Raw genomic sequence first — 23,829 nt, forward strand, 5'->3', positions numbered from 1 at the left:
TTTTTGATAAGCGCATTGTGGCTCGTCACCCAGGTACGTATCTATTCCCATTTTGGTATTTCTATATGCATGTTTTGATTCTCGTATGTGCATGATTCGTCCTAGGTATTCATTAATTTGCTCATCAATTGCCACGTCAGCTTCATTTTATTAGTAGAGACCCGACTTTAGGGACTTAGAGGGGTGTTACGGTCTCTACCGTACCTTCCCGATAAGTAACCTGACCTCCGAACCTGATCCGGTTTTTCGTAGACTGCCTTTTCCAAAATAAGGAGTCACACTTAGGGTTTTTCTTTCTTATTTTGTTTACCATTTTAAAAATAAAACAAAAATAAGTGGCAACTCCGAGCCATTTTTCCTAATCAATAAAATCATTTTTCGAAATAAAAATCGAGCTCGCCATCGAGTGAGAAACGCATGAGCCGACATGCGGGGTCCACAATGAGCCATTTTGTTGCCTTCCAATGGATTATTCTTGGGTTACTTAAATATCTGTCAAGTATACCAACTATGTACGCAATATCTAGATACGTTACAAACTTGAGCATACATGAGACTTCCTACTATTGATGCATAAGGGATGTTCTACATCTCTTTCTTATCAATTTCTTTCTTTGGTTATTGATGCAAATTGAATTTATCAACCTTAGTAATGGGGTATCTCATTGTGCACAATCCTTCATGCCAAATTTACTAAGCACTTTATCAATATATGCCTTTTGTGATAAGCCAAAAATACCACAAGAACGATTTCGTTAAATTTGTATGCACAAGTTTTTGGACAATTTTTATTTAGTACAAAAGATTTTTTGAGAAATTTTATTTAAAAATCAATTCTCTGAATGATTTAACTAAAAACACTTCTGAGCAATTTTATTAAAAATAATAATTTTTGGGCTAGTTTATTTACTAAAAAGAATTTTTCTAGACTATTTTATTTTAAAGTTAATTTTATGAATTATTTTATTTACTGAAAAAAAAATTATGGGTTGTTTTATTAGAAAATGATTTTCTGGACCTTCTTTATTTACTAAAAAGAAATTTTCTAGACTAATCTATTCTATTTAAAAATTAGTTTTGGATAGTTTTATTTGAATTTTTTTTTGGAAGATTTATTGAAAGAAATCAAAAGAACATGAATTATTGTTTTTAAAAAAACATTACTACATGAAAACATGGATAGTATAGAAAAATGAATAACTTTAACATTAATAAAACAAGTGAGAACTACTTACAATTTACAATAAATATATAGATGAATAAAAACTTAAAAGCAAATATACATAAATAGAATATTCATAGTGAATAGAAAACTCAAAGAGAAATATATGAATAGAATGTTTGCAAAATAAAAAAAATAAAAAATAAAACAAATAAAATATTCAACTGTCATATACAACTAACAAATATACAACAAGTTGAAACTAAAAAAAAAAAAAACCTAAAAAATGAAAACAAAACAAAAATAAAGAGGTTAGAAGGGGAAGTGTACTCTCGTAGGTAGCTCACAGCAAATCAATCCAAATAAAGACTTTACACCTCTAATTCACTCCAAATAGGATACAAACAATTTCACTCTCTTATAAAATAAAAAAATAAAAAAAAATAAAAAAAATGGGGAGAAATGAGAGAGAAAAGATGGTCTCCTTTTACCTAGGGTTTTGTACCCCTTTATAATTTTTCCAAACCTCTTTTTCTTTAATGAAATCTGGCCCTCCACGTGTCACAGTTCGTGCTCAACCAAAGAAGTCCTAGAAGAGGACTCATGCCTAGAAAATAAGACAAGCCCAAAGTAAGTAAATGAAATCCAAAATCCAAGACCCAATATAAATAGCAAATAAGCCTAGTCAACCATATCCAAACAAATAGGCCTAAATGCAACAAATCAATTGAAGCTCAATTCAAATGAAGCCCAAAATCAGAATCTCATGACCATGTCTAAAGCCCAAATGAATGTACTAACTAAGCTTTAAAAAATAGATCCAAATGTTGAAGGCCCAAATAAGGAATATCAATATGGACAACACAAACCCAATTTAGTATCTAAAATTAAAACCCAATGACCAAAACATATCAACCCAATCTTAGGGCCAAACTCAATTAATGCCTAAAGCCCAAAGTAACAATTCAAGTCTAAAGCCCATAAACAAACCCAAGTTCTAAAAAATGCTACTGTCCAAATCAAGGAGACTTACCCATCTATGTAGTCCCAAGAATGTCTGGCATGACAACATGGTGATGAGATGCGTTAGTAGTATAACCTCATTGGTAGTAGGATTCATTATGATGTTTCAATCCCTTTTTGGATTGACAATTTTATACATACACATTCTTTTACTGCTATCTTACCCTAATTTTGATGCATAAACTAAGTTCTTGTATCATTTGAGAAGTTGCATCGAAATATTATACATAAAATTGTAATATAGGGTTCCATTATGATATCAAATTCTATCAATTAAAAAATGGGATTAATCATAATATATCATGTATATAATTGGATCTAATTATTTTGTATTTTATTTGAATTTCATTTGTTTGTGTTTTAATCTCATTTATTCATACATTTATCTCTTATATTTAACAAATTTGAGGGATGAAGATTATAATCAATGTTTTAGGCCGGATCGTCCAGTTTGATCATAGCCAAATCCGATCTTGGTCACTACTTGAGTCGGAAAGGTCATTAAACTGTCATTGAAACGACACGGCGGTTGAACCGTTGACTTGATGAATCAGGTTGCCAGTTCGGCCTGGACTCCAATCTTTAATGAATGGGCCCAATCTCTTGGGCAGATTTGGGCAGGTGGGCTACCGCTTGGGCCGCTCATATGGGAGAAGATAATATGGGGATTGATTAGAACTTTGATATAAAGTAAATCCAACCTCTTATTCCCCTTTCATAGAAGATGGAGTCAAGTGTTAATAGAAAACCAATGGTTAAATGACACTTGGCCCAATTAGACCTGGTCTTTGGATGGGCTGTCTTCCCACTGTCCTGCAATGAATGTGTACGCGGCTGATGTCAAGGTTCACACTTGAAGAAGCATATACAATATTTATTATTATCTCATTTCTAATTCTTCAAGGAGTGCACGCCTCCTCCCACAGTCCCACTCTGACTCTCTGCCTAACACTTTCTATGAAACCTCCACCTTCTTCTGCCTTCATATTATCAACATTAATTTGCTAAATAAATATTCTATGTGCGTGGGTTCACATCTTCATGATCCTCCCATTGAATTTTAATTTCCTAACTTTTTTAGGACATTAATCAACTTGGTGAACTCAAGTTTTGGGGGGAAAAAAATGATTCTTTCATGTCAAATAGCCACCAAAAAAGGGGAATCATATACAAAAAAAAAAAAAAAAAAAAAAAAAGTATAGAGAATATTGCAAAACATTCTATATCATGATTTTCCAACCCAATAATTTCAAACTTTTGTGTGTGAAAAGGGGCACAGGCCCTGATTTCTCTTCCCTACTTTACTCCGAACCACTCTTTTTTTTTTTTTGGTCATAATTTTGAAAAAAGGAAAATTACGATATATTGAAGAAGTCAACAGGTTTAGGTAATGTAATGGGCTAGATTTTCACTACAGCTAAACCTTTGTCCACACACAGGAAGTCTACAGTGGCGTGGAATAAGGTTCGGGTAAGTGGATTTTCTGTCAAAATAGTCTATTTTTGAGGAAATTGCATACTATGAAATTAAATAAAAATGGGTTTATCTCTGACCCAATCAGATGAAAATGGAAATATGTTAACTTTTAAATTTAATTTCCAAAAAATTAGGCATAAAGTGAGAAGGCATGACTCCTGAGTCATGACAGGGAAGGAATAAAAGGGAAAAAAAACCCAAAAAACAAAGGAAAAGGCACAAAATAAGAATTAAATATTGGAAAGATGATAGGTAAGTGGGTCTATATAGTATAGAATATTTGTAATGTAATTAAGATTTTGGAGTGGCCTCTCAAAAGTCTATCTCTCAAACTGGACTTGCCATGTGACCTTGTGACTTTGTGAGCAGAAGCCAGCTACACACAGCCTGCCTACAAGCTCCTCTCCTTTTCTTCTCTACCTTCCTCAAGTCTGCTGCAGATCTTGGAGTATCTCACAAGACAATCTACACAATCTGCAGCAACGAAATGGGGTTTTGTTTGTCACTCATCAGCAGATCCATTTCCAGTTTCTGTGGTTGCACCATTTTGCTTCTTTTTCTGCTTTCTTGCTCCTGCTTTACTTCTACAGGTGGGCATTTTTCTCCTTCTTTTTCGTTTAATCGTTTCAAAATTTGGAGCTTTTTTGGTTGTTTCTTTCTTCAGTTTATTGGGTTTAGTTAGTGGCATGGATTCTTCTCATTTCCATGAAAGCTGCTTTTTTGGGTGATGGTCGACTGATGGGTGGGGAGTGTTTGGGAGATTTGGCAAATTTTTCCCCTGGATTTCATAATGAGTTCTCTTCATTGATGGAAAAGGTTCTTTGTTGTTGTTGTTGTTTCAGCCCCTTCTGATTTTTATGATGAAAGGGTTTTTATTGGATGACTGAGATTGTTCTCTGCTTTCTGAGAACACTTTGGGAGTAAAAGAGTGCTGCTTTCTGACGATATTGTTCTCTGCTTCCAATTGCTTTATAAATGAAAGAAATGGAGAACTGGAAAAAGAAAAAAAAATTGTTTATTTTAGATGGTCGGGCTCTGAATTTTTTTAATCTGAGGGAAAATTGGGAAAACAAAATTCAGATTAAATGTTTAATTTTTTTTCTTTTAGGGTTTATTTCAATGCATGGTATCCTAATAGTTAGGTGTCAGTTTCATTATTTTCTTCATTTTCTTGGGTAAATTAATGATTGCCCAAAAAGCAGCTAGCTATTGTTTTCAGGGATATTTCATTTAGATTTAGGGTACAAACAGAGATATACAACCTAATAATGGGTAATCATCTGAAAAATGGGGCCATGAGAATTATATAATCAGACAAATAGAAAATGGATTTCTTTTTCCTCCTTCCTCTATTGTCCATTGATTTCTTATACCTCTTAATCATGTTAAGGCTGATCATTTTGGTTGAGAAATCAATTTCTTTTTCAAATGTGAAAGACTCTTCTCCTATCTTTCATCCATCCAATTGGTTGGATTAGTATATACAACAATTCAATTTGTGGCAATTGGTTAGGATTATAGTAAAATTCTAGCATTTGAGTTGGTTAATACAGTAATTGAAAGCATGGATGAGATAGTGATTTGAGTATTGAAGGTCTGCTGGATTAGAACTTTGTGCTGCATATTCGGTTATAAAGAAAGAATAAACTTGTGATGTATTTCTGTAGGCTTATTATATAAAGTTTAATAAATTTTGTGAGGACTGAGGAATTCTGATCATAAAAATTTGGGTTTCAAATCCTTGGTATGATAAAAGTGGTACATTGCATGTGCTTTGTACATGGACATCTCTTTTTCCCCTTAGCATATATTTATTATGATTGACAAAAAAATGTTTTCTAATATCTCTATTGTGTGTCAGTGAAATATATATATTTCTCAGAAAAGGGATTGAAGATTTAGCCTTATCTTTTGGGTTTCTCCTTTTCAGAAGCCTATGATGCACTGGATCCCAATGGAAATATCACGATCAAATGGGATATTATGAGCTGGACTCCAGATGGCTATGTTGTAAGTACTTGTTCATTATATACTTCCTAACTAATATAACAGGGGTCGACTCAGATAATAGTGATCTTGTAGTTCATGCTTGTGTATGTTAAGTTTAGGTTTTATTTCCCTCCTTTACACAGACCCTGTTGTGTGCACTATCTATAATCCATAATCCCAGCTAAAAAGAAGAAACTTTGAGTGTGAGTTGTTTTTATAGTGCTTCAAGTTATTGATCAGATTTGACAAGAAACCCAATCAATTGTCTGTTCATTTTTTCTGAATTTCATTTTGATCACATCCCATAGGTTTCCTTTCGCATTGATTTTGGAACAAGGGTTTTGCCAAACTTTTGTAGCCTTTAAAGTGGTGTTATAGTTATTGTTCTTATCCAAAGTGTCTATTAATGTTCTTTACCATCTAGTAGGTTTTTAGTTCCAATTTCATGCTTAAAATTGTCTCAGGTTTATAAGTTATTTTGGATTAGGACAATCTGATTTCCACTTGAGCTACATGGGGATATGGTTCTAGGTGAGTCAATGGCATGAATCTTATGTATGTATAAGAAACTGGCTCAAAAAATGGGCATCATTGCATATAGTATTTTAGTAAATTTATCTTCGAGACTCGTGGTTGTTGGCTGCAGCACTTTAAGTTGAAATGCAATTTACCAGGAACTTTTAATTAAAAGTCAGGATTCCTCTCTTTAGTGCATTGTGTAACTATGTGATCAACTCTTCTTGGATTGGATAGGCTGTTGTCACTATGTACAATTTCCAGCAATATCGTCACATTCAATCGCCAGGATGGTCACTGCAATGGACATGGGCAAAAAAGGAGGTGATATGGAGCATGTTGGGAGGCCAAACTACAGAGCAAGGGGATTGTTCTAGATTTAAGGGAAATGTACCACATTGTTGTAAAAAAGATCCTACTGTTGTGGATCTATTGCCAGGAACTCCCTACAATCAGCAGATTGCAAATTGCTGCAAGGGAGGTGTAGTCAGTTCATGGGTGCAGGATCCTGCCAATGCAGCAAGCTCATTCCAGGTTAGTGTAGGTTCAGCTGGTACCACCAACAAAACAGTTCGACTTCCTAAGAACTTCACCCTGAAAGCACCAGGGCCTGGCTATACTTGTGGACCTGCGAAGATCGTTAAACCTACTAGATTTGTGACACAAGATGGAAGGAGAGTCACTCAAGCTTTGAGTAAGTTTCTTGATGAAGATTACAGAGTATTTTGGATACATTTATGCACTTCATTCAACTTCAGTGACCTAGATGGTACTATGATTTCTCAAATTTATGGCTGGTGATGTAGATTAATCTTAAATTTACGAATAGGATGGTTAAGTACTATTACACAGATGGTGTTGAACTGAAGTGGAATTAATAATGCTGTTATTTGCACATACTGTGGAGGTCTTTATCACCAAATGCCTATGCTTTTCTTTTGCCCAATTCTTGTTGGTTATGTTATATACCAGAGATTGCTTGATTTTGTTTACTCTTATATTTGACAAGGGAGTGATTCTTAAAGGCAATTTTTGTCTCCCCTAATTAAAAATTTGAGCTATTACCCATAAATGTACTGGGCCTAAATTTATTTCTCTGTGACAGTGACATGGAATGTTACATGCACATATTCACAATTCCTGTCTCAGAAAACCCCCACTTGCTGTGTCTCGCTCTCATCGTTCTACAATGACACAATTGTACCCTGCCCAACATGCACCTGTGGTTGCCAGAACAACATTACTCAGCCAGGGAGCTGTGTAGAGTAAGTTCATTCAGCCAAGTCAATATTACTTTTTGTTTGAGCCTCCTCCTGAGTTTGGAGCTGAATATTTTTATTTATACCCTTTTATTTAATTTTAAATTCTTTTCCATTCTGGTTTACAGGCAAGACTCGCCATATTTGGCTTCAGTTGTCTCAGGTTCTGGGAAGAATAGCTATACTCCTCTAGTCCAGTGTACGAAGCATATGTGTCCCATTCGAGTCCATTGGCATGTTAAGCTTAGCTACAAGGAGTATTGGCGAGTGAAGGTCACAATTACGAATTTCAATTACAGGATGAATTATACGCAGTGGAACTTAGTTGTCCAGCACCCCAACTTTGATAATCTGACCCAGATTTTCAGCTTTAACTACAAGTCATTGACACCTTATGCAGCTATAAGTAAGTTTTAAGCCTTCAGTTGTGATGCTCTTGTTTTTTCCTATATTCTTTGCATTTTATGCCATGGACAAAAACTTGGAATAATGGTGGCATGGATCAAGCACAAGTTTAAACTATAATTATCATCTGTGTGGCTGGGGTAGTAAATTTCTTTGATGGGATTCATGAATTTGTTGATCTGAATTCTTAGTCGCTACTTTTGTGGATATAGGGACTGAGAAGTTAAAACTGGCATATCATCGCTTTGTATGACAAAATGTGCATGTTTCCCTTTTCGGTTTATGACATATTGAAAATTGAACATGGGTATAACAAGTTCTTTTTTCCCAACAGATGATACTGCCATGCTATGGGGGGTTAAGTTCTACAATGATCTGCTCATGCAAGCTGGCCCTCTTGGAAATGTACAGTCAGAGCTACTCTTTCGGAAGGATAAATCAACTTTCACTTTTGAGAAGGGTTGGGCTTTCCCTCGAAGAATCTATTTCAATGGAGATAATTGTGTCATGCCTCCTCCTGATTCCTATCCGTGGTTGCCAAATGCCACCTCACGGACAAGTACCTCCCTACTTACTCTAATAATGGTTCTCTTGTCAGCCTTGCTATTGTTGAATGCACATGTTTAAAATTCTACCAGTGGCATAGAGTAACACTTGTCAGTCCCAAAATTTCCAACCGAATCAGTTGGACCCATAAATTATGGCAACAATTGAAGTACATATATACGATTTGCCAATGACTTCCATCTATGTGCACGATCATTTGGCAAAACATACTTTAGTTTTCATGAATGGGTAGGCTGATTCCTGTGCCAGTTTTTGTTACTCCTAGCTGTTGTATTGCATACTTATTAATGTACTTAATCATCATTTTTTGTGCTTTGTAATAAAACCAAGAACCATTTAGCAGGAAAATTAAAGCTAATTACTGTTTTTGTACTGATTGTTGTTTCTAAGGACTCCTATTTTTAATATCTGAATGAGTTACTTTATTTAACTAACCACAACTATATTTAAAAAAATGGCCTCTCTGCATGTTATGAGAATAATGGAACAGAGTTACAGAGATGTAGGAAGTATTAAATTACGAGCCCTTTAAAAATTCACTGAGGTTTCATTAGAGTTCAGATCTAGTCTCCCCCTGCTCTCTAGTTCATATGTATATACCTTAGCTTTATTGTTTTCTTCAAAGGATTTTTGAGACAATGTGCCAGTGTTCCATGTGGACGTCGCCTTGGCTTCAAAACTTGTATCACTGTTTCAGCATTGCGAACTCTTGGAAAACAATCAAGACAATCACCAAACAGTGACCAGCAGGAAAATCACCGAAGAAATGAAGGTTGAGAAAGCAAGTAGGTTTTGATGAGCAGAGTTGGGCAGAAATGGATATGTCTCAGGTAGGGGCAGCATGCACTCATCACCATTGAAGTAGACTTTCCGAGGAAATGCCCAGCCTTGCTTAAAGGTGAAAGTGTTGTCCTTCTGAAAAAGCACCTCTGACTGAACATTACCAAATGGCCCAGCCTCCATGAGCTGGTCATTATAGAATTTCATGCCATAGAACATACCTGTGTCATCTGCAGACAAAAATTACATTCAATATGAGACTAATACCCATAAACCCATCTCCTTCCCTTCCCAGAAAATGAAAGTGAAATCGGCAGGCACTCACTTATGGACTCATAGGGGACCAGAGGCTTGTAATCAAAGCTAAAAACTTGAGTAACATTGTTGAGGTTTGGATGCTGAACAACAAGGGTCCACAATGTGTAGTTCAGCCTGTAGTTGAAGTTGGTTATGGAGACCTTCACACGCCAGTAGTCCTTATAGTTGATCTTCAGATGCCAGTGCACCCGAACCGGGCACATGTGGTGCGTGCATTGCAGCAGAGGTACGTTATCTTTTCTTGGAGTGTTTATTCCCACCATACTCAGAAGTTTGGAATCGCTCCTGCATCACCATCAATGGGTTTAGGTGCATACAAAAAAACAGCGATATATGCAAATGCAGGTGGTGGATATGGTAGCTTACTGGACACAGTTATTTTTGTTTTGGCAAGCACAAGCACAAGAAGGGCAAGGAGTGATTGTTTCATTGTAGAAAGAAGAGAAGGAGACACAGCAACTTGGATTTTTCCGGGCGCGGAGCTGTGAATAAGTGCAAGTCACATTCCATGTCACTGCATACATTACAAGGGTAGACATGAAGGAAAAATGTTAGCAAGGTCCTGAAAATTATTTAGCCAAAGATGATTCCGTATCTTAAAACCAAAGAGAAAGGAAAGAGCATTATGGTTCTAAAATTGGGTAGATAAAACTCAGGATTGCTGTGGTAAACAACAAAATTCAGCCATCCCAAAAGTAGACTAACATTAGATCTTCAGCAACTAATTTTTCAGCTATGCCATTTATGTTTCCCTTATCGATATCTCTATGACAAATAAAACAAACATAGCCTGGAGTCCTATCGTGTCAGTGGGGAAAGAATGAAGCCTTTTCCTTTTCCTGAATTTTCTTACCAATCAAATGGATAGGAAAACAATCAAACAAAAATAATTGAACAGGAAGAGACTGTGGAACAGTTGGATCTAATGAGAGAACAGAACTCACTGAGTGCCTGAGTTTTGCGGCGGCGGTCAGGTGTGAGGAAATTGGTGGGGGGCACAATCTTTGCAATCCCACAGGTGTAGCCAGGACCTGGCCCTAGCAATGTGAAGTTCTTGGGAAGCTTCACGGTCTTGTTGGAAGTACCAGCTAGCCCCACACTCACTTGGAAGGCAGAGACAGAAGCAGCAGGATCTTGGCCCCATGAAGACACCACTCCCCCTTTGCAGCAATTAGAGAACTGTTGGTTGTAAGGAACCCCAGGGAGCAAGTCTACCACTGTGGGGGTTTTCTTACAGCAATGTGGTATGTTCCCTTTGAACTTGGAGCAGTCTCCTTGTTCAGTGGTTTGAGCTCCCACCATGGACCATATCACTTCTTTCTTAGCCCAGGTCCATCCTAAGGTCCAACCTGGGCTTATGATGTGCCGGTACATTTGGAAGTTGTGCATTGTCACCACCGCCTGCAACATTTTGTCATCAATACTATTCGAAGATTTCGATCCAAAGGATCATATATGAAATTCTAACTCACCACATAGCCATCTGGGGTCCAAGACATGATATCCCATTTGATAGTAATGTTTCCATTAGGATCCAAGGGATCATATGCAGCTGCATACACGAAAACAGAACAGGAAAATTGAACAAGCGGAACAAAATTAAAACGAATTGAAGCCTGAGAACCATCTAAAAGTTCACCTGTGTAAGAAAACATCATAAGAAAGAAAAACGCAGAGATGACAAATCTCATCTTCCCAAGCATTTCATGTTGATATTGTCTGCAATGAGTGTTGTGTTCAAATCTCATGCAACTTTGGCTCATGGGGTTTTCAGGTATGTGAAATCCCATGTTTCAAATTTTCTAAGAAACAGGGCCTTTTTGCAGGGATGAATTGCAGTGGCTATTGAGGAAGCATGGATGGCAGTGTTATGTATTTGAGAAAGACAGTCTATGCGGAAGGAAGTGTGTGGAATTGTGTAGAGTTAGGAGATGGCTTACCTACTGGTGGTTAGAGCTTGAAGCATTTTTCATATTTCCATATCTTGAAGCAACGGTTTTCAAGAATAGCGGGAAAGGACTGACCATAACATCTCAACGGTCGTGTTCAATTAGAAAGGAGACAGGTAATGGGCAAACAGTTTGGACATTGAAAGTTACCCAAATTACCCTTACCAAATCATCCCTTTGAGAAGGCATCTCAGCTATGGAATGGCTTTATTTATGAAAAATAAAATAAAATAAATCAGGCAATGGAACTGTTACATCAATGGATGATCCTAGAAAAATTTTTAGAATCCGCAAGCTCGGTAATTCTTTTCAATAAAAAAACAATTCTCAAAGTTTATAAACTCGTTCCAACATTGATAACATATTTTAATTATTTTAATTTATTTTAATTTATTTTTAAGGGATATTTTTAAAAATAATTAAACAAATATGAAGAATGGTTGGAAATAAAAGCTCTTTAAAAGAAATTGGAGAAGTGTTCTAAAAAAATATTTTTTGAGGTTATTTTTAAAAGCACTCCAATCAGACACTTGGTTTTGGTACAGTAACATAATTGAGCAAGGGCATTTTGGTAATGGAGTAGAGCTTCCATAAGCCTGAGCCAACAGAATCCCAAATCCCTTTCTTTAAATCTAGCTTTTGTTTGCATGCTTTTGGTCAGAAGGAAGAGTTGGGGGCAAGGAAAACAACGTAGGGACAAGTAGTGAGTCCCCTTCTCATAACATGACCCCTCAACTGTATCCACCACATGCATTTGAATGCTTCCACCCTCATATTTTCCAATTCCTTTGGTTAAATGCTTTCATGAAGACAGCTACCCAAGACGGAGTCCTCCATAGTTATAGAAGAACCCAGACGAAAGTGAAGCCTTCAAGTTTTTCATTGTAGGTGGGGGGTAAGCCTCAAAAAGCGTTAGGCCTAACACTATTTATTGAATTTGGTTATGATAAATTGCCAGATAGGAGGTAGACAGATGGGAGAAAATTATTAAAAAGCCCATGGGTATGAATATGATTCACGTTCCCCATGGAGTTTTAATTGCCTTATTACAATTTGTGGCTATTTTTTCAGTACAAATTTATCATAATGAATGTGGGACAGGGCATTGAGTAATTGGCAGCCATCATCACAACTAGTTCTAGCAATGTGCACTTCTTTAAAAGCCACCATCATTTCAGGTCATGTGGCATTCTTCAACCTTCAACCTTCAAATCTAACATTTGAGAATTTATCCAAGTGAACTAGCTCATTCTCCACACATTTTGGCTGGCACTGTAGTTTCCATGTTGAGTTATTATATAAGGGCCACACCCCCAAATAGGGAGGTGGTGGTTCAAGGAAAATTGATGACAACAGCATTTGTATGCGCCTTCAAAAGAATATTTTTCTTCCTCAAAATCCTAATAGTTTACTGAAATCAGAGGAAATCGATGGAGTGAGCTCAAAAAGTAAGACAATGTTGGATTTTATTAGGAGATAGGCTTCAATAGAAGAAAGAAAAATAGAATTTAGAAAATCAAAGACTTGGAAAGAATATGATATGATAATAATAATGATTTTTTTTTTTTTTTTTTTGGTATTCACATTTGAGAACTTGAGTATAAGGAAGGATTTATTTGATTGATTCTTTCCTTGTGTTATAGAAGACTAAGTTTGTACACCCGAGTCACTTAAGTTAATTTCTTTTAAAAACATTGGAATATATATGGGGAATTTGTTTATAAAATGATGGAAGTCCTTTTTTTTTAGTGTCCATATGCTCAAAGAGATCATCAATAAGATTTTTATCACCTTAATTTCTAAATTTGGTAACTTGTGATCTTCAAATTATCATAAACCTATTAGCTTACATAACTTTGACTAATAGGAGAAAACCTTCTTAAATACGATTTCTCACCTGTGTAGTGGGTCTTTTTCGAAGAAAACCCATTAATAATAATATTTTTGTAACTCATGAAATCATAAACTCTTTTAATTGGAGAAAAAATATATTATGGTACATGACAGTTTGGTTATCATATGGAAGAAATTTATAATATGCTATAATGGGGATTCATGATGATAGTTTTATCTAAGTAAGATTTTCACATGGATCGAATGAATTACAAAAAGCATTTCCAATATTTCCTGTTTTATTTTAATCAATGGTATCCTATAACAAAAAATTTAGCCATTAGGAGCCATTGGTCGAACAAATCCTTACTCGTCCTACACTTTTTGTCCTTTTAGTAGAATACTTGGGTAAAGGGCTATTTAAACATACCAAAAACCCTACGAACCATATATGTATTCTAACTCATTATAATGGGCCCAGAGTTTTATTTTTTATGTGATGGAAAAAAGGGCTTTTGGGTTACCTTCTAAAATGTCCAAGGATCTCTATTGATTGATTTATTTATCAATTTTCTCACCCTAAGTCATAAATGGAAATATGAACACCAAAACTACTTTGTTTTTACAACACAAGTACCTTACCTTCATTTCCATAGAGAAAACCAGAAAACTTCAAGATAAAGAGTTATCTTTAGAAGCATGATCTTTCATATTTTCTCATAAGAGAGAGAAAGTCAAAGAATTTTTTTTTTAATAGTGACAGTTTCTCTGGATAGTTTTAAAACTCCCAAAAACTACTCCCCTCATTTCTCATTTATTGAGTTGGGTTGGATCAACCCACTTACACACCCAAGCCCAACTTCAACATCATGTTTGCATGTGAATGCATCATTTTTTTTATAAAGCCTCATAGATTGCTTGTTCTAATATCAATAAGATTTTGTCTAATTTTTGTAATATGATCAAACCAACTTTTGAATTTTCATAAGTTCTCATTTCAGATTCCCAATAATATTCAAGGGGATGTGAGAAAGAGTTAGAAAGGGTTCCTAGTATTCCACTTTCTAATGATATCAATAAATATATCGAATGTCCTATTATTTAAAGTAAAATAAAATGTATATTTTCTAAAGTTTAGTGGAAAATGTGCTTTCCATTAAAAGTCGGAAAAATAGTTCTAATTAAAACTAATTTAGTTAGCTCATTGGGTCAGGTAATGAATAACAAGGAGATTAACAAAAAGAATCATGTGACAACCAAATATGGGTCTAGCAAGGAGATTCCTTTAGTAGTTTGTGAAGATGTTTGTAAACCTAAATCTAAAGGAAGTCTAGGTCTAGATAAAAGAAGATGTTAATAGAGCTTTAATTATTAAACCGGATTGCAACATTTTTTGAACAAATAATAGCATCTAAGCTAGAATCATGAGAGAGAGAGATTAATTAAAAATAACTACTTTTATCCTTTCTTCTCCCACACCTTATATAGAATATTTTAAAGGTTTCTCCTAATATGATAATTTCTTTCTCAAAACAACAACTTGGTAATGAAAAAAACTTCTCCTCATCCTAGCACTAACATCCTATGTTGGATTTGGAAATTAAAATGTAAGCCAAAAACAAAAATTTTCTTATGGCTAGTGATTAGAGATGTCTTTTGAGGATTAAGATTATAAACATTTATAATCTTTGCAAATAAGAAAAAGATGTTCTTTTCTTTTAGGAATTTGTGATCTTATCTAGTATATTTATCCCACACCTCTATTGCATGAAGGTGATTTTTTCTCCTTGCCTAAAATTATGTACAAAAATTACAAAATCAATTGCAACATTTTCAACTACCTTATAGGAAAATTTTCAATTATCATGTAAAACTTATGAATCCATATGAATTAGATAGTTTTTACTTATAATTTGTTCAAATCCCTTTCTCATTATTGAGAAAACTATACTAAACTTTCAAAATCTTAAGATCATATGAGTATTCTTTTACTCGGAATATAAGATTTATTGTCACTCAAACGGATGAAAATTATCAATGGAAACTTTAAATTAGATTTTAATGGATCAAAAATAGGAAATAAAAGATTGCAATAGGTAGAGACCATTCACAAGCTCTTTTGCAACCTTATGTTTTTACCAAAACATCCTTATAAGTGAACTAAAAATACAACTAACTCTCATAAATTGTGTCACCATAGAAATTAACTAGGCTCAAGCAAGAATTATTGGGACCCATAGGTAAATATTGACTTTTTTAGAATTCAATTTTGAAGTTGACTTAACATCTCATTATAAAGAGCTAACTGCACTTTAGTATCTTATGTAACTACAATAAGATACAAATACTTGGGTCTGTGACCTATTATTTACTGTATGTAGGCTCCCTAATTGATGTTCGTAATCTAACAAAGTAAATATTGTCAATCTCTCAAGATTACCTCTTCTAATCCTTAAGTTTTAGATTCTCTTATTATGTGATCAATTGAGATAATCCAACTTATAAAGAGTTTGTGTCAAGTTTCAATTAAGAAACTATTACGACCATAGTTTTCTTGCACACACTTTGTTAGGATCATCCAAGGGGATACACCATCTCAATCTTCATGAGAAATCATGGTATGTCTATTGCGAATGCCTTTTTGTCATCAACTTTAGTCAATAGTGACCCAATCCATAAAGAACATATAACCACTTTTGGATCTCACCTAAAGGTGATCAAAGCCACTATAAACTTTAGCATAATCTCAACATTTTCTCAAGATTGAAATACCATAAAATATAATAGCTTGGTGATCATGACTACCCAATAGCCTTACATCATGACTTACCATAAGTCCTGTCCACTATGCAACCATATCCACTAATGCATTTGCCATGGGAACCTCATCTTGATGACTAAGGGAACACACTATCTCAATCTTCATGAGAAGTCATGGTACTTCTATTGAGAATACATTTTTACCATTAACTTTAATCAATAGTGACCCAATTCACAGAAAACATAAAACCACTTTATGATCTCACCTAAAGGTTAAAACCATTACAAATTTTAGTATAAGCTCAACATTTTTTCAAGATTGAAAGACTGTAAGATATAATAGTTTGGTGAGATCGTGACTACTTAATAATCTTATGTCATGACTCATCATAAGTCTTGTCCACTATGTAAACGTATATACTAATGTAATCACCACAGTAATATCATTTTGATGACCAAGACCAATCATCCCTCAAATTAGGTAGTAGTATAATACAATATCAAATGGATTTCCTAGGTCTATGAATCAACCGTGAATTTATCATATACTTGTAAAGAACTCACGACTTAAATCTTTCATGCAACTCTTAATGTACATAAGTCATATGCAATGTAAAAGATATTCAACCAGAATGCTAATAAAATGTAATACATGACATTAGATAGATAGAAATAGGAAACCGAAATCTTATTAAATAAATAATAATTCCAAATATCAATAACTTAGGATGATTGCAAAACAGTGGTGCACATGAGTAAAACTCACAAAAGAGAATACTCATAGCCACCATATAAGTTCTTGAGATTCAAGAACCAATTCCTCTAATAGAGGTGCATTCCTTAGTAGAACAAGGATGACAACTCTTATACTTTTTTCCTCTAATGCATTTAATACTCATAACAACAAAAGCTATTGAGATTTAAGCGCTAATTTTTCTTATAGAGGTTAATTCCTCAACATAATAGGGATGATCATTTTTATGCATTGTTCCTACATTATTCCTCTAAATAATGTCACAAAAGATATTAAATAAGAAGAGAATTGACAACAAAAGTTCATGAGTAGAAAGCGAATCAAAGCAAAATTCTTATTATAGAGGTGCATTCCTCAATAAAACAGCAATGACAATTGTTATACATTGTTCCACTAATAAATTGTTGCATGTAAAAATTTTAGAATTCCTACAAAAATAAGCAAAACAAAAAGAAAAATATGTGAATGAAATTATTTATAGTAGAATAATATGAGGTACCATCCTATATTATAGTATCTTTTATAAAAATAATATTTTCCTTCGATTCCATTGCTTGAATAATAGTTCAAGGGATGATGACATGAGTATTTCCCTCAAGTTGAAGTTAAATTGGAGTCCTAACATGGCTTATTCATGAGTGACGTTGTTGATATTCGAGGATGGTGAAGAGTACATGTATAATTACGTACCCTCTAATGCTAAAATTCCACCTTCTACCCTGATTGTACATCCTATGATCTTAAATTCTTTTCATTTGAAATAGTTGAATATATAGCTATTTTGGTACATTCTAGTATGGTAAAAGCAACAATTTGATCTGGTCTAAATCTACAAGAAGAAACCTCATTCATGTAGGATTTTAGGACAAAATGAAGAAAAAGCCATCTTATACTTTCTAGTTTGTAAGGCTTACTATCTTCAAGGGTTTTCATCTAAAAATATGAGTTTGAGAATAGTTGAATTTAGCCTCTTGCATGACAAGAAGAAAATAATGGAAGTCCAAATTCTTTTACTGGTATCTTAAAAATCATTCACCTCCTTTGTGGATACAAGATTAGTGTATTAGGGTTTTTTTTTTTTTTTTTTTTGTTATATTTATTGGTCTAGGTTAGTGGAGGAATCTTGATTGTTTTTTGGTAATGTCAGTTTTCATATAGGGATTGATGTGATTTTTTTTTATTTGTTTCTTGATTGTTTGACTTACATAATTTTTAAGATTGAATAATTCATATATTGTTAATGAATTTTGAGTTTGTGATAGAAATATTTTGGTATGTAACAGGGCTTTTTTTTTTTTTCTTCTCAATAGACTAATTACTGTAATGAATGTGCTGTTGATATTCTGCATTGAATTTTTGTTTGTAAACCAATGAGATAATAGAGAATACAAAAAAAAAAAACCAAATAAATAGAAATTATAGTAAATAATTATAAATAAATGATTACAAATAATGATGATGGTCAAGCTTTTGAATATTCTTAACAAATTTTATATCATACCATTGTAGAATTTTTATGAATTTTCTCCCATTTGGTGAGGAAATGCAAGGCTTCATAAATTTCAAAGAGAAAAAAAAAAAGTAAAATTATTTGGTATTTTATATGAAAATATATTTTCAATAATAACAATAATGATTATTTTAATATTTGGTATTTTAGATTCTGAATAATAATAATGATTTTTGTTTCCTTGGCCAATTTCCATGAATTTCCTCAAGAAATAAAAGATTTTCTGATTTTTTTTTCAAAAAAAAAAAAATCATTTTCAATTTTCTTATATAAAAGTTTGGATTTTCATGAGTTATAAATCCAAGTGATAAGGTTTTAAACATGTTTAAGAATCCATATAAATGCATTGATTAGACATATGCTAGTTAAAACATTGGTCAATAAGCATTCAAACATGCTTGTTAATATTAACAAGTATGAAAATATTAGTTTTTATGGATATATAGATGACTCGATTTTACGAATATATTGATAAATATTAATAATATTTTGACACAAAATATCAATGAGGCGAAAATTGATCAAAACTAATGAAAACATTGAAAAAAAAATTCTAAAATAAAAAGTAATAATAAACATTTTGAGGTGTTTTATTAAAGAAATTGACATATTTATGATATAATTTATTACATCCAATAATAATATTCAAAATTTTAAAATATGTTTTAAAAAGATTTATTTGATTTGGGTATATTCAATTTTATAAAAAAATTAATGATATATTTATAAGTATTTCTAATTTTAAAATGATGATAATTTTATTTATAATTTTTTATTTATTTCATATTTAATTATTATACAAAATAGACAACATTGAAATTAATATACTTACTATAACCAATATTTTAATTAATTTATGCATATATATAATTCATAATATTTATTTATATATATATATATAGATAATATTTATAATATAAATACATATTATAAGTAAAAAATATAGATATGCACGTCTATTTTACATAACAACTGGCAATGTTGGACAAGCAGCATAGCCGTTTCATTTTGAACCTTCAGGAAGGATACACAAAACCGATACTTAAGCCGCAGTGCTACTCGAAGTCGAATGAAGCGCAGTGAGCTAGGCTGGGCTTCAGAGGATCGGAATGATGGGCCGCATCTCTGGAGCCCAATTCAACATTTGGAAGTCAACTCAGCTAAAAAAAAATGGATGACGTGACATTAAAATCGCCGAAAAAGCCTTGATATGAACTATAACAAATTAAAATAAGACTTTTTTTTTATAAATAAAAATTAATATAATGTTTAATTTTACAAAAGTACCGAAAAAAGGAAAATTTGTTAAGAAGAATTATTTTCTTATGTTTGGATTATTATAAAAATTACAAAAATGATTAAATATAATTATAATTAATTAGAAATTTATGAATATTCAAATTATTTTATCTCTAGGTATAATAAATAAATAAAATAAATAAATTTTAAAAAATACATAAAAACAATTTATTGACGTTAATATAATTTGGATTTTATTATTATTATTATTATTATTAATTTTATTAAAGACAACTGGCATAGCATATCGACTGCAATATTGTAGAAAAGTTCTATCCAAACAATCCATTTGGTACAGGCCCTTAAAAGGGAGCAGGTTCACCTTGGACCATCTTCTGATTCAGCCAAACCTATTCATTTAGTAATTTCGGATATTTTTCTGAAGTTAAATCACGAGATTATTTGTGATTTTTATTTTGTGTTGACTTCTTGATGAGGTCAACATAGCCGATTTGGGGGTTAGAAAGAAAAACCATGACTTAGGAAAGGACCCGCCCTTGGTATTGATTACTTCCATGACCCGCCTATACAAAGTAATATGATGTTTGGATGGGCTTTTAATTTGATTATATTTTATGAATATATAAAAAAATATCCATAAAAATTTGTAAAAACAAAAAATTAATTTATAAAAATATTAAAAAAACTTAAAAAAATAATATTTCTTCAGAGAAATTTTTTCTCATAGTTTGATGATTTTCATCCTTATTTACATTAATATAAGAGTCCAATTATATTGTATTGAAAATATATGATTAATTAAATTATATCACAAATGTATTTAGGTCTTATTATTTTGTACAGTGATTTTACTTATTTATATTTTTGTTTTATTTTTATACATGATCTTTCTTATTATTTGTTCGTTGATTTTATTAATTACATCTTTTTTTAATTGTTTATATTCTTTTTGTATGTTTTTTTTATTACTGGAGATCGGAAGTCGATTGATACTTCTTGGATGAACATGCAATTAATGAAACCAAGTTATGAAAAATGAGAAAAGGTATAAATTAGTGGAGATCATGGTACGAAGTAATGGGTACAAAACAATGAAAACCTAAATGCAAACATGGTACGAGCAAATTAATCATATCATTTGGACCCAAATAAATATTATATTATAATCATGCTTGGTATGAGCTTATATTTATCTCTAAAAATTATAATAAAAGTAATGATGCACACCCTACCATCATGATACATATTACTATATTTTAATTCGAAAAGTTGTAATAAAATTATACATAAAAGAATTAATTCAGAAAAAAATGCAGGGACCGTGCCACCATTGAATTGGTCCAGCGGATAAGGTGAGGTGGGCAAGAATCATTTAGGAAATTAAGTGGCTATCGTGATCTAGAACCACAAGGGCGTTCCCCAATCCAAAGTTTTCCAAATTAGTAAAACAATGGGCTAGGCGCCTGGTTTCCGCTCAAGTCAATTCTTTAATACGGCCCACTGGAATGCAAGTCCACGTGCCCTCCACATTCACACTATATATAGACACCGGCATCCATATCTTCATTTCAATCATTTCACCGAATTCTACAGTCTGCTTCAGAAAAGCATATACTTTTTCTCAAGTTCCAGGAAATAGAGAGGAGGCAAACCTTTCCAATGGGGAGATGGGTCATACCAGAGGTAAGCCAGCTTCGTGCTTTTCAATAATTGAACCATTTCCTTTGGGGCCTTCTAATTTTCTAATTAATAATGATTTTTTTTTTTAATTTTCTGATGAATTATTGAATTTATTATGATGGTCTTTCTGTTTACAATCACACGAATGATTAAAGCTTTCATGCCCATCTACTTCATTTAGGCCTTAAAATTTTTTAATAAGTGAGTATTTGGAAAAATTTAATTAATTCCCCCATTAAAAATCATCATCACTATCCAATATGACTTGTTTGGCTAACCAGAATCATAGGTTTAAAACCATGAAATTCTTATCTTTTTTTTTCTTTTCACGTATATAATTATTGTATCTGTGAGTTAAGATTCTTTTCTTGGGGGTAAGGATATGGATGGAAGGAAGGAATTTTGAGGATATTATTCAAAGATGCTTTAATTTATATTATTAATTAAGTAAAAATTTGTTTTATAGTGATTTTAAGGAGTATTTTTATTTTTTTTAGTACTTGAAAATTTTAATATTTAATTTTTTTAAAAATCAATACCAAGCGAAATCTAAATACTTTTTTTTTTAAAAAAAAAATTTTGATATTTTATTTTCATATCTATTTTTTCTTACATATCATATACCATTTATTGTAATATCAATTATATGCATGAGGTCCATACCATTAATTGATTTCATATCATTCATATTTTCCATATATTCACAAAAATTATTAAATGCAATAATTATAAAATATTAAAACCCCATACAATTAGAAAATTATTATATGCTATAATATAAAATAGTGAAACCTCATATTATTTCAAGAAAAAAATAGTGTACAAATTTACTCTTTGGTTCAAGTTATTATCTATATATTATATAAAATATCAATCAACCTAATATCGGTTTAGAACAAATCACTATTTAATTTTTATTTTTCATTTTAAAGCATTCATATAATAGTAATTTACAATAATATTAAAAACTAAATAGTTTTGTCAACTTTCCACCTTAAAAATACCACGTCGCAATTGTTATACTATCAAAATGTTTTTTGTTGGTGTCTATCTAAAAAATATCATTAATCAAATAATTCCACGTATGCAAGTGTCATAGTTTTGTGATCAAATCAAATTCAATTTCAATATTTTGTATTTTTTATTTTACTAGATATGAAATGAAATATCAGGATCTTGACTTTATTCCTTTGTACGTTGGTACTATTTACTTGTATATTTTTAAATGTTTCAAATTTCATTAGACATGATTAATAACCGAGATTCAAAATTTATTAAGTATGAATATGGTATCTTAGTATTTTCTAATTTGCATAGACGAAAGATATTTATGGTGTGTTTTGGTAACATCAGGTGTACCCACTATTGGGTGCCATGGCCATTGTGGGAGGTATGGTGGTCTTTTCGCTAGGAAGACATGTGATCATGAACCCTGACGTCAGGTACGGATCCTAAGTTATATCTCTTGATATATTTTTCTTTAAATGAGAAGAAGAAAGAGTAGTGATTTTGGAAGTGGAAATTGTAGAATCTCCAAAGAGGGTCGGAAGCAGGCAGTGCTGGACAACGCAGAGGAAGGGGAGAGATATGCAGAGCATGGTTTGCGCAAGTTCCTCCGCACTCGGACCCCTGAAATCTTTCCTAAGGTCAACCGCTTCTTCTCTGATCCTGAGAAGAGCACGTGAGGTTTCAGTAATGATATAGCTGCTTGGTCCATGCCTCTTTTTGCTAACATTTCTTCAGACCCAAAAGCAATGTTGTGTGAGAATAAGTAACTGTTTGATTGTGTTTTCAGGGGTCTGCTGAAAACCCACCCATTTTATTGGGCTTTAATGTACACAGATAAAATAAATGTCCACAGGCTGGATTGGGCACTGCCGTATTTCTTGGAAAACAGTTCTGATTTATGGGGGACACAATGGTATTGGTGTTAGTGTTTGATCAATTCCCAGAATTAGTTCAGATATACAGGGTTCCTCGTTTCTTGATAGGAAGAACTACTTGAAAGTGAATCTTACTTATGAATTGGCACCTCTTACAGAGCTATCAATCCTCTGATTTTTCTTTCTTTGTTTTTGAACAAGCAACTAAGTTGACATGAAACCACATTTGCACAAACAAATACTTTCAAGATTTAGAGTGTGTTTAACAATATATTTTTTGAAGTATTTTTAGTAGAAATGTTTTCTTTAAAAAAATTTTCGGAATAATCACATATAAAATGTTTCTTTAAAAAATAGTATAAGTAATAATCACGTATAAAATCTATAATAGGATCCCTAAAGATCATGAGAAATTTTTTAATTTCTTTTTCTTATATTTTTATGCTAGTTATTATAATTTCATATATTTATGATATTTTCGGCATAAAAACTAAATCTTGATAAATCTTAATTAGATATAAATTTTCACAAATTTTCAAAATAGGATATCTATTTAAATTGGAAAGTGTAAAGGCTAAGGATTTTTTTTTAAGAAAGATTTTATGAAAAAAAAAAAAATAAGTGTTATTACTTCCTTTTCAAGATTAATTCTTTTCTTTTTTTAAGTAACAAATTGATTGGACCTGACTATGTGGATTAAAAAAG

At 32.5% G+C, this 23,829-nt stretch overlaps 3 protein-coding genes across 4 annotated transcripts; 2 read left to right on the forward strand and 1 right to left on the reverse strand.

Moving 5' to 3' along the window:
* The first annotated feature begins 3,957 nt into the window (after nt 1-3,957).
* Nucleotides 3,958-8,745, forward strand: LOC117930633 (protein COBRA-like). Its single transcript, XM_034851267.1, has 6 exons — nt 3,958-4,251; nt 5,592-5,671; nt 6,404-6,860; nt 7,272-7,431; nt 7,554-7,831; nt 8,165-8,745. Exons 1-6 carry the CDS (start codon nt 4,149-4,151, stop codon nt 8,455-8,457), a joined length of 1,371 nt encoding a protein of 456 aa, XP_034707158.1. The 5' UTR covers nt 3,958-4,148; the 3' UTR covers nt 8,458-8,745.
* A 97-nt stretch (nt 8,746-8,842) lies between these two features.
* Nucleotides 8,843-11,369, reverse strand: LOC117930632 (COBRA-like protein 4). 2 transcript variants are annotated; one of them, XM_034851266.1, is made up of 6 exons: nt 11,135-11,367; nt 10,968-11,047; nt 10,440-10,896; nt 9,862-10,009; nt 9,503-9,780; nt 8,846-9,407 (listed from the first exon to the last, which is right to left on the reverse strand). In XM_034851266.1, exons 1-6 carry the CDS (start codon nt 11,283-11,285, stop codon nt 9,127-9,129), a joined length of 1,395 nt encoding a protein of 464 aa, XP_034707157.1. In that variant the 5' UTR covers nt 11,286-11,367; the 3' UTR covers nt 8,846-9,126. The 2 variants fall into 2 exon arrangements, with proteins under 2 accessions (XP_034707156.1, XP_034707157.1); XM_034851265.1 differs by having other exon boundaries at nt 8,843-9,407; nt 10,968-11,369.
* A 9,760-nt stretch (nt 11,370-21,129) lies between these two features.
* LOC117930887 lies at nt 21,130-23,272 on the forward strand. The gene is made up of 3 exons (XM_034851657.1): nt 21,130-21,244; nt 22,595-22,683; nt 22,770-23,272. Exons 1-3 carry the CDS (start codon nt 21,221-21,223, stop codon nt 22,924-22,926), a joined length of 270 nt encoding a protein of 89 aa, XP_034707548.1. The 5' UTR covers nt 21,130-21,220; the 3' UTR covers nt 22,927-23,272.
* The last annotated feature ends 557 nt before the right edge of the window (nt 23,273-23,829 follow it).

The sequence above is a fragment of the Vitis riparia genome, chromosome 14 (genome assembly GCF_004353265.1).
Source record: "Vitis riparia cultivar Riparia Gloire de Montpellier isolate 1030 chromosome 14, EGFV_Vit.rip_1.0, whole genome shotgun sequence".
Taxonomy (NCBI): domain Eukaryota; kingdom Viridiplantae; phylum Streptophyta; class Magnoliopsida; order Vitales; family Vitaceae; genus Vitis; species Vitis riparia.

Bases quoted from the DNA above. Each gene is read 5' to 3' on its own strand.
- LOC117930633 (XM_034851267.1), top strand. From the start codon at position 4,149: ATGGGGTTTTGTTTGTCACTCATCAGCAGATCCATTTCCAGTTTCTGT. The intron at 4,252-5,591 runs GTGGGCATTTTT...TCTCCTTTTCAG, and splicing joins CTCCTGCTTTACTTCTACAG to AAGCCTATGATGCACTGGAT. The intron at 7,432-7,553 runs GTAAGTTCATTC...TCTGGTTTACAG, and splicing joins CAGCCAGGGAGCTGTGTAGA to GCAAGACTCGCCATATTTGG.
- LOC117930632 (XM_034851265.1), bottom strand. From the start codon at position 11,285: ATGGGATTTCACATACCTGAAAACCCCATGAGCCAAAGTTGCATGAGA. The intron at 10,010-10,439 runs GTGAGTTCTGTT...TAATGTATGCAG, and splicing joins CCGCAAAACTCAGGCACTCA to TGACATGGAATGTGACTTGC. The intron at 9,781-9,861 runs GTAAGCTACCAT...ATGGTGATGCAG, and splicing joins AACAAAAATAACTGTGTCCA to GAGCGATTCCAAACTTCTGA.
- LOC117930887 (XM_034851657.1), top strand. From the start codon at position 21,221: ATGGGGAGATGGGTCATACCAGAG. The intron at 21,245-22,594 runs GTAAGCCAGCTT...TGGTAACATCAG, and splicing joins GGAGATGGGTCATACCAGAG to GTGTACCCACTATTGGGTGC. The intron at 22,684-22,769 runs GTACGGATCCTA...TGGAAATTGTAG, and splicing joins ATCATGAACCCTGACGTCAG to AATCTCCAAAGAGGGTCGGA.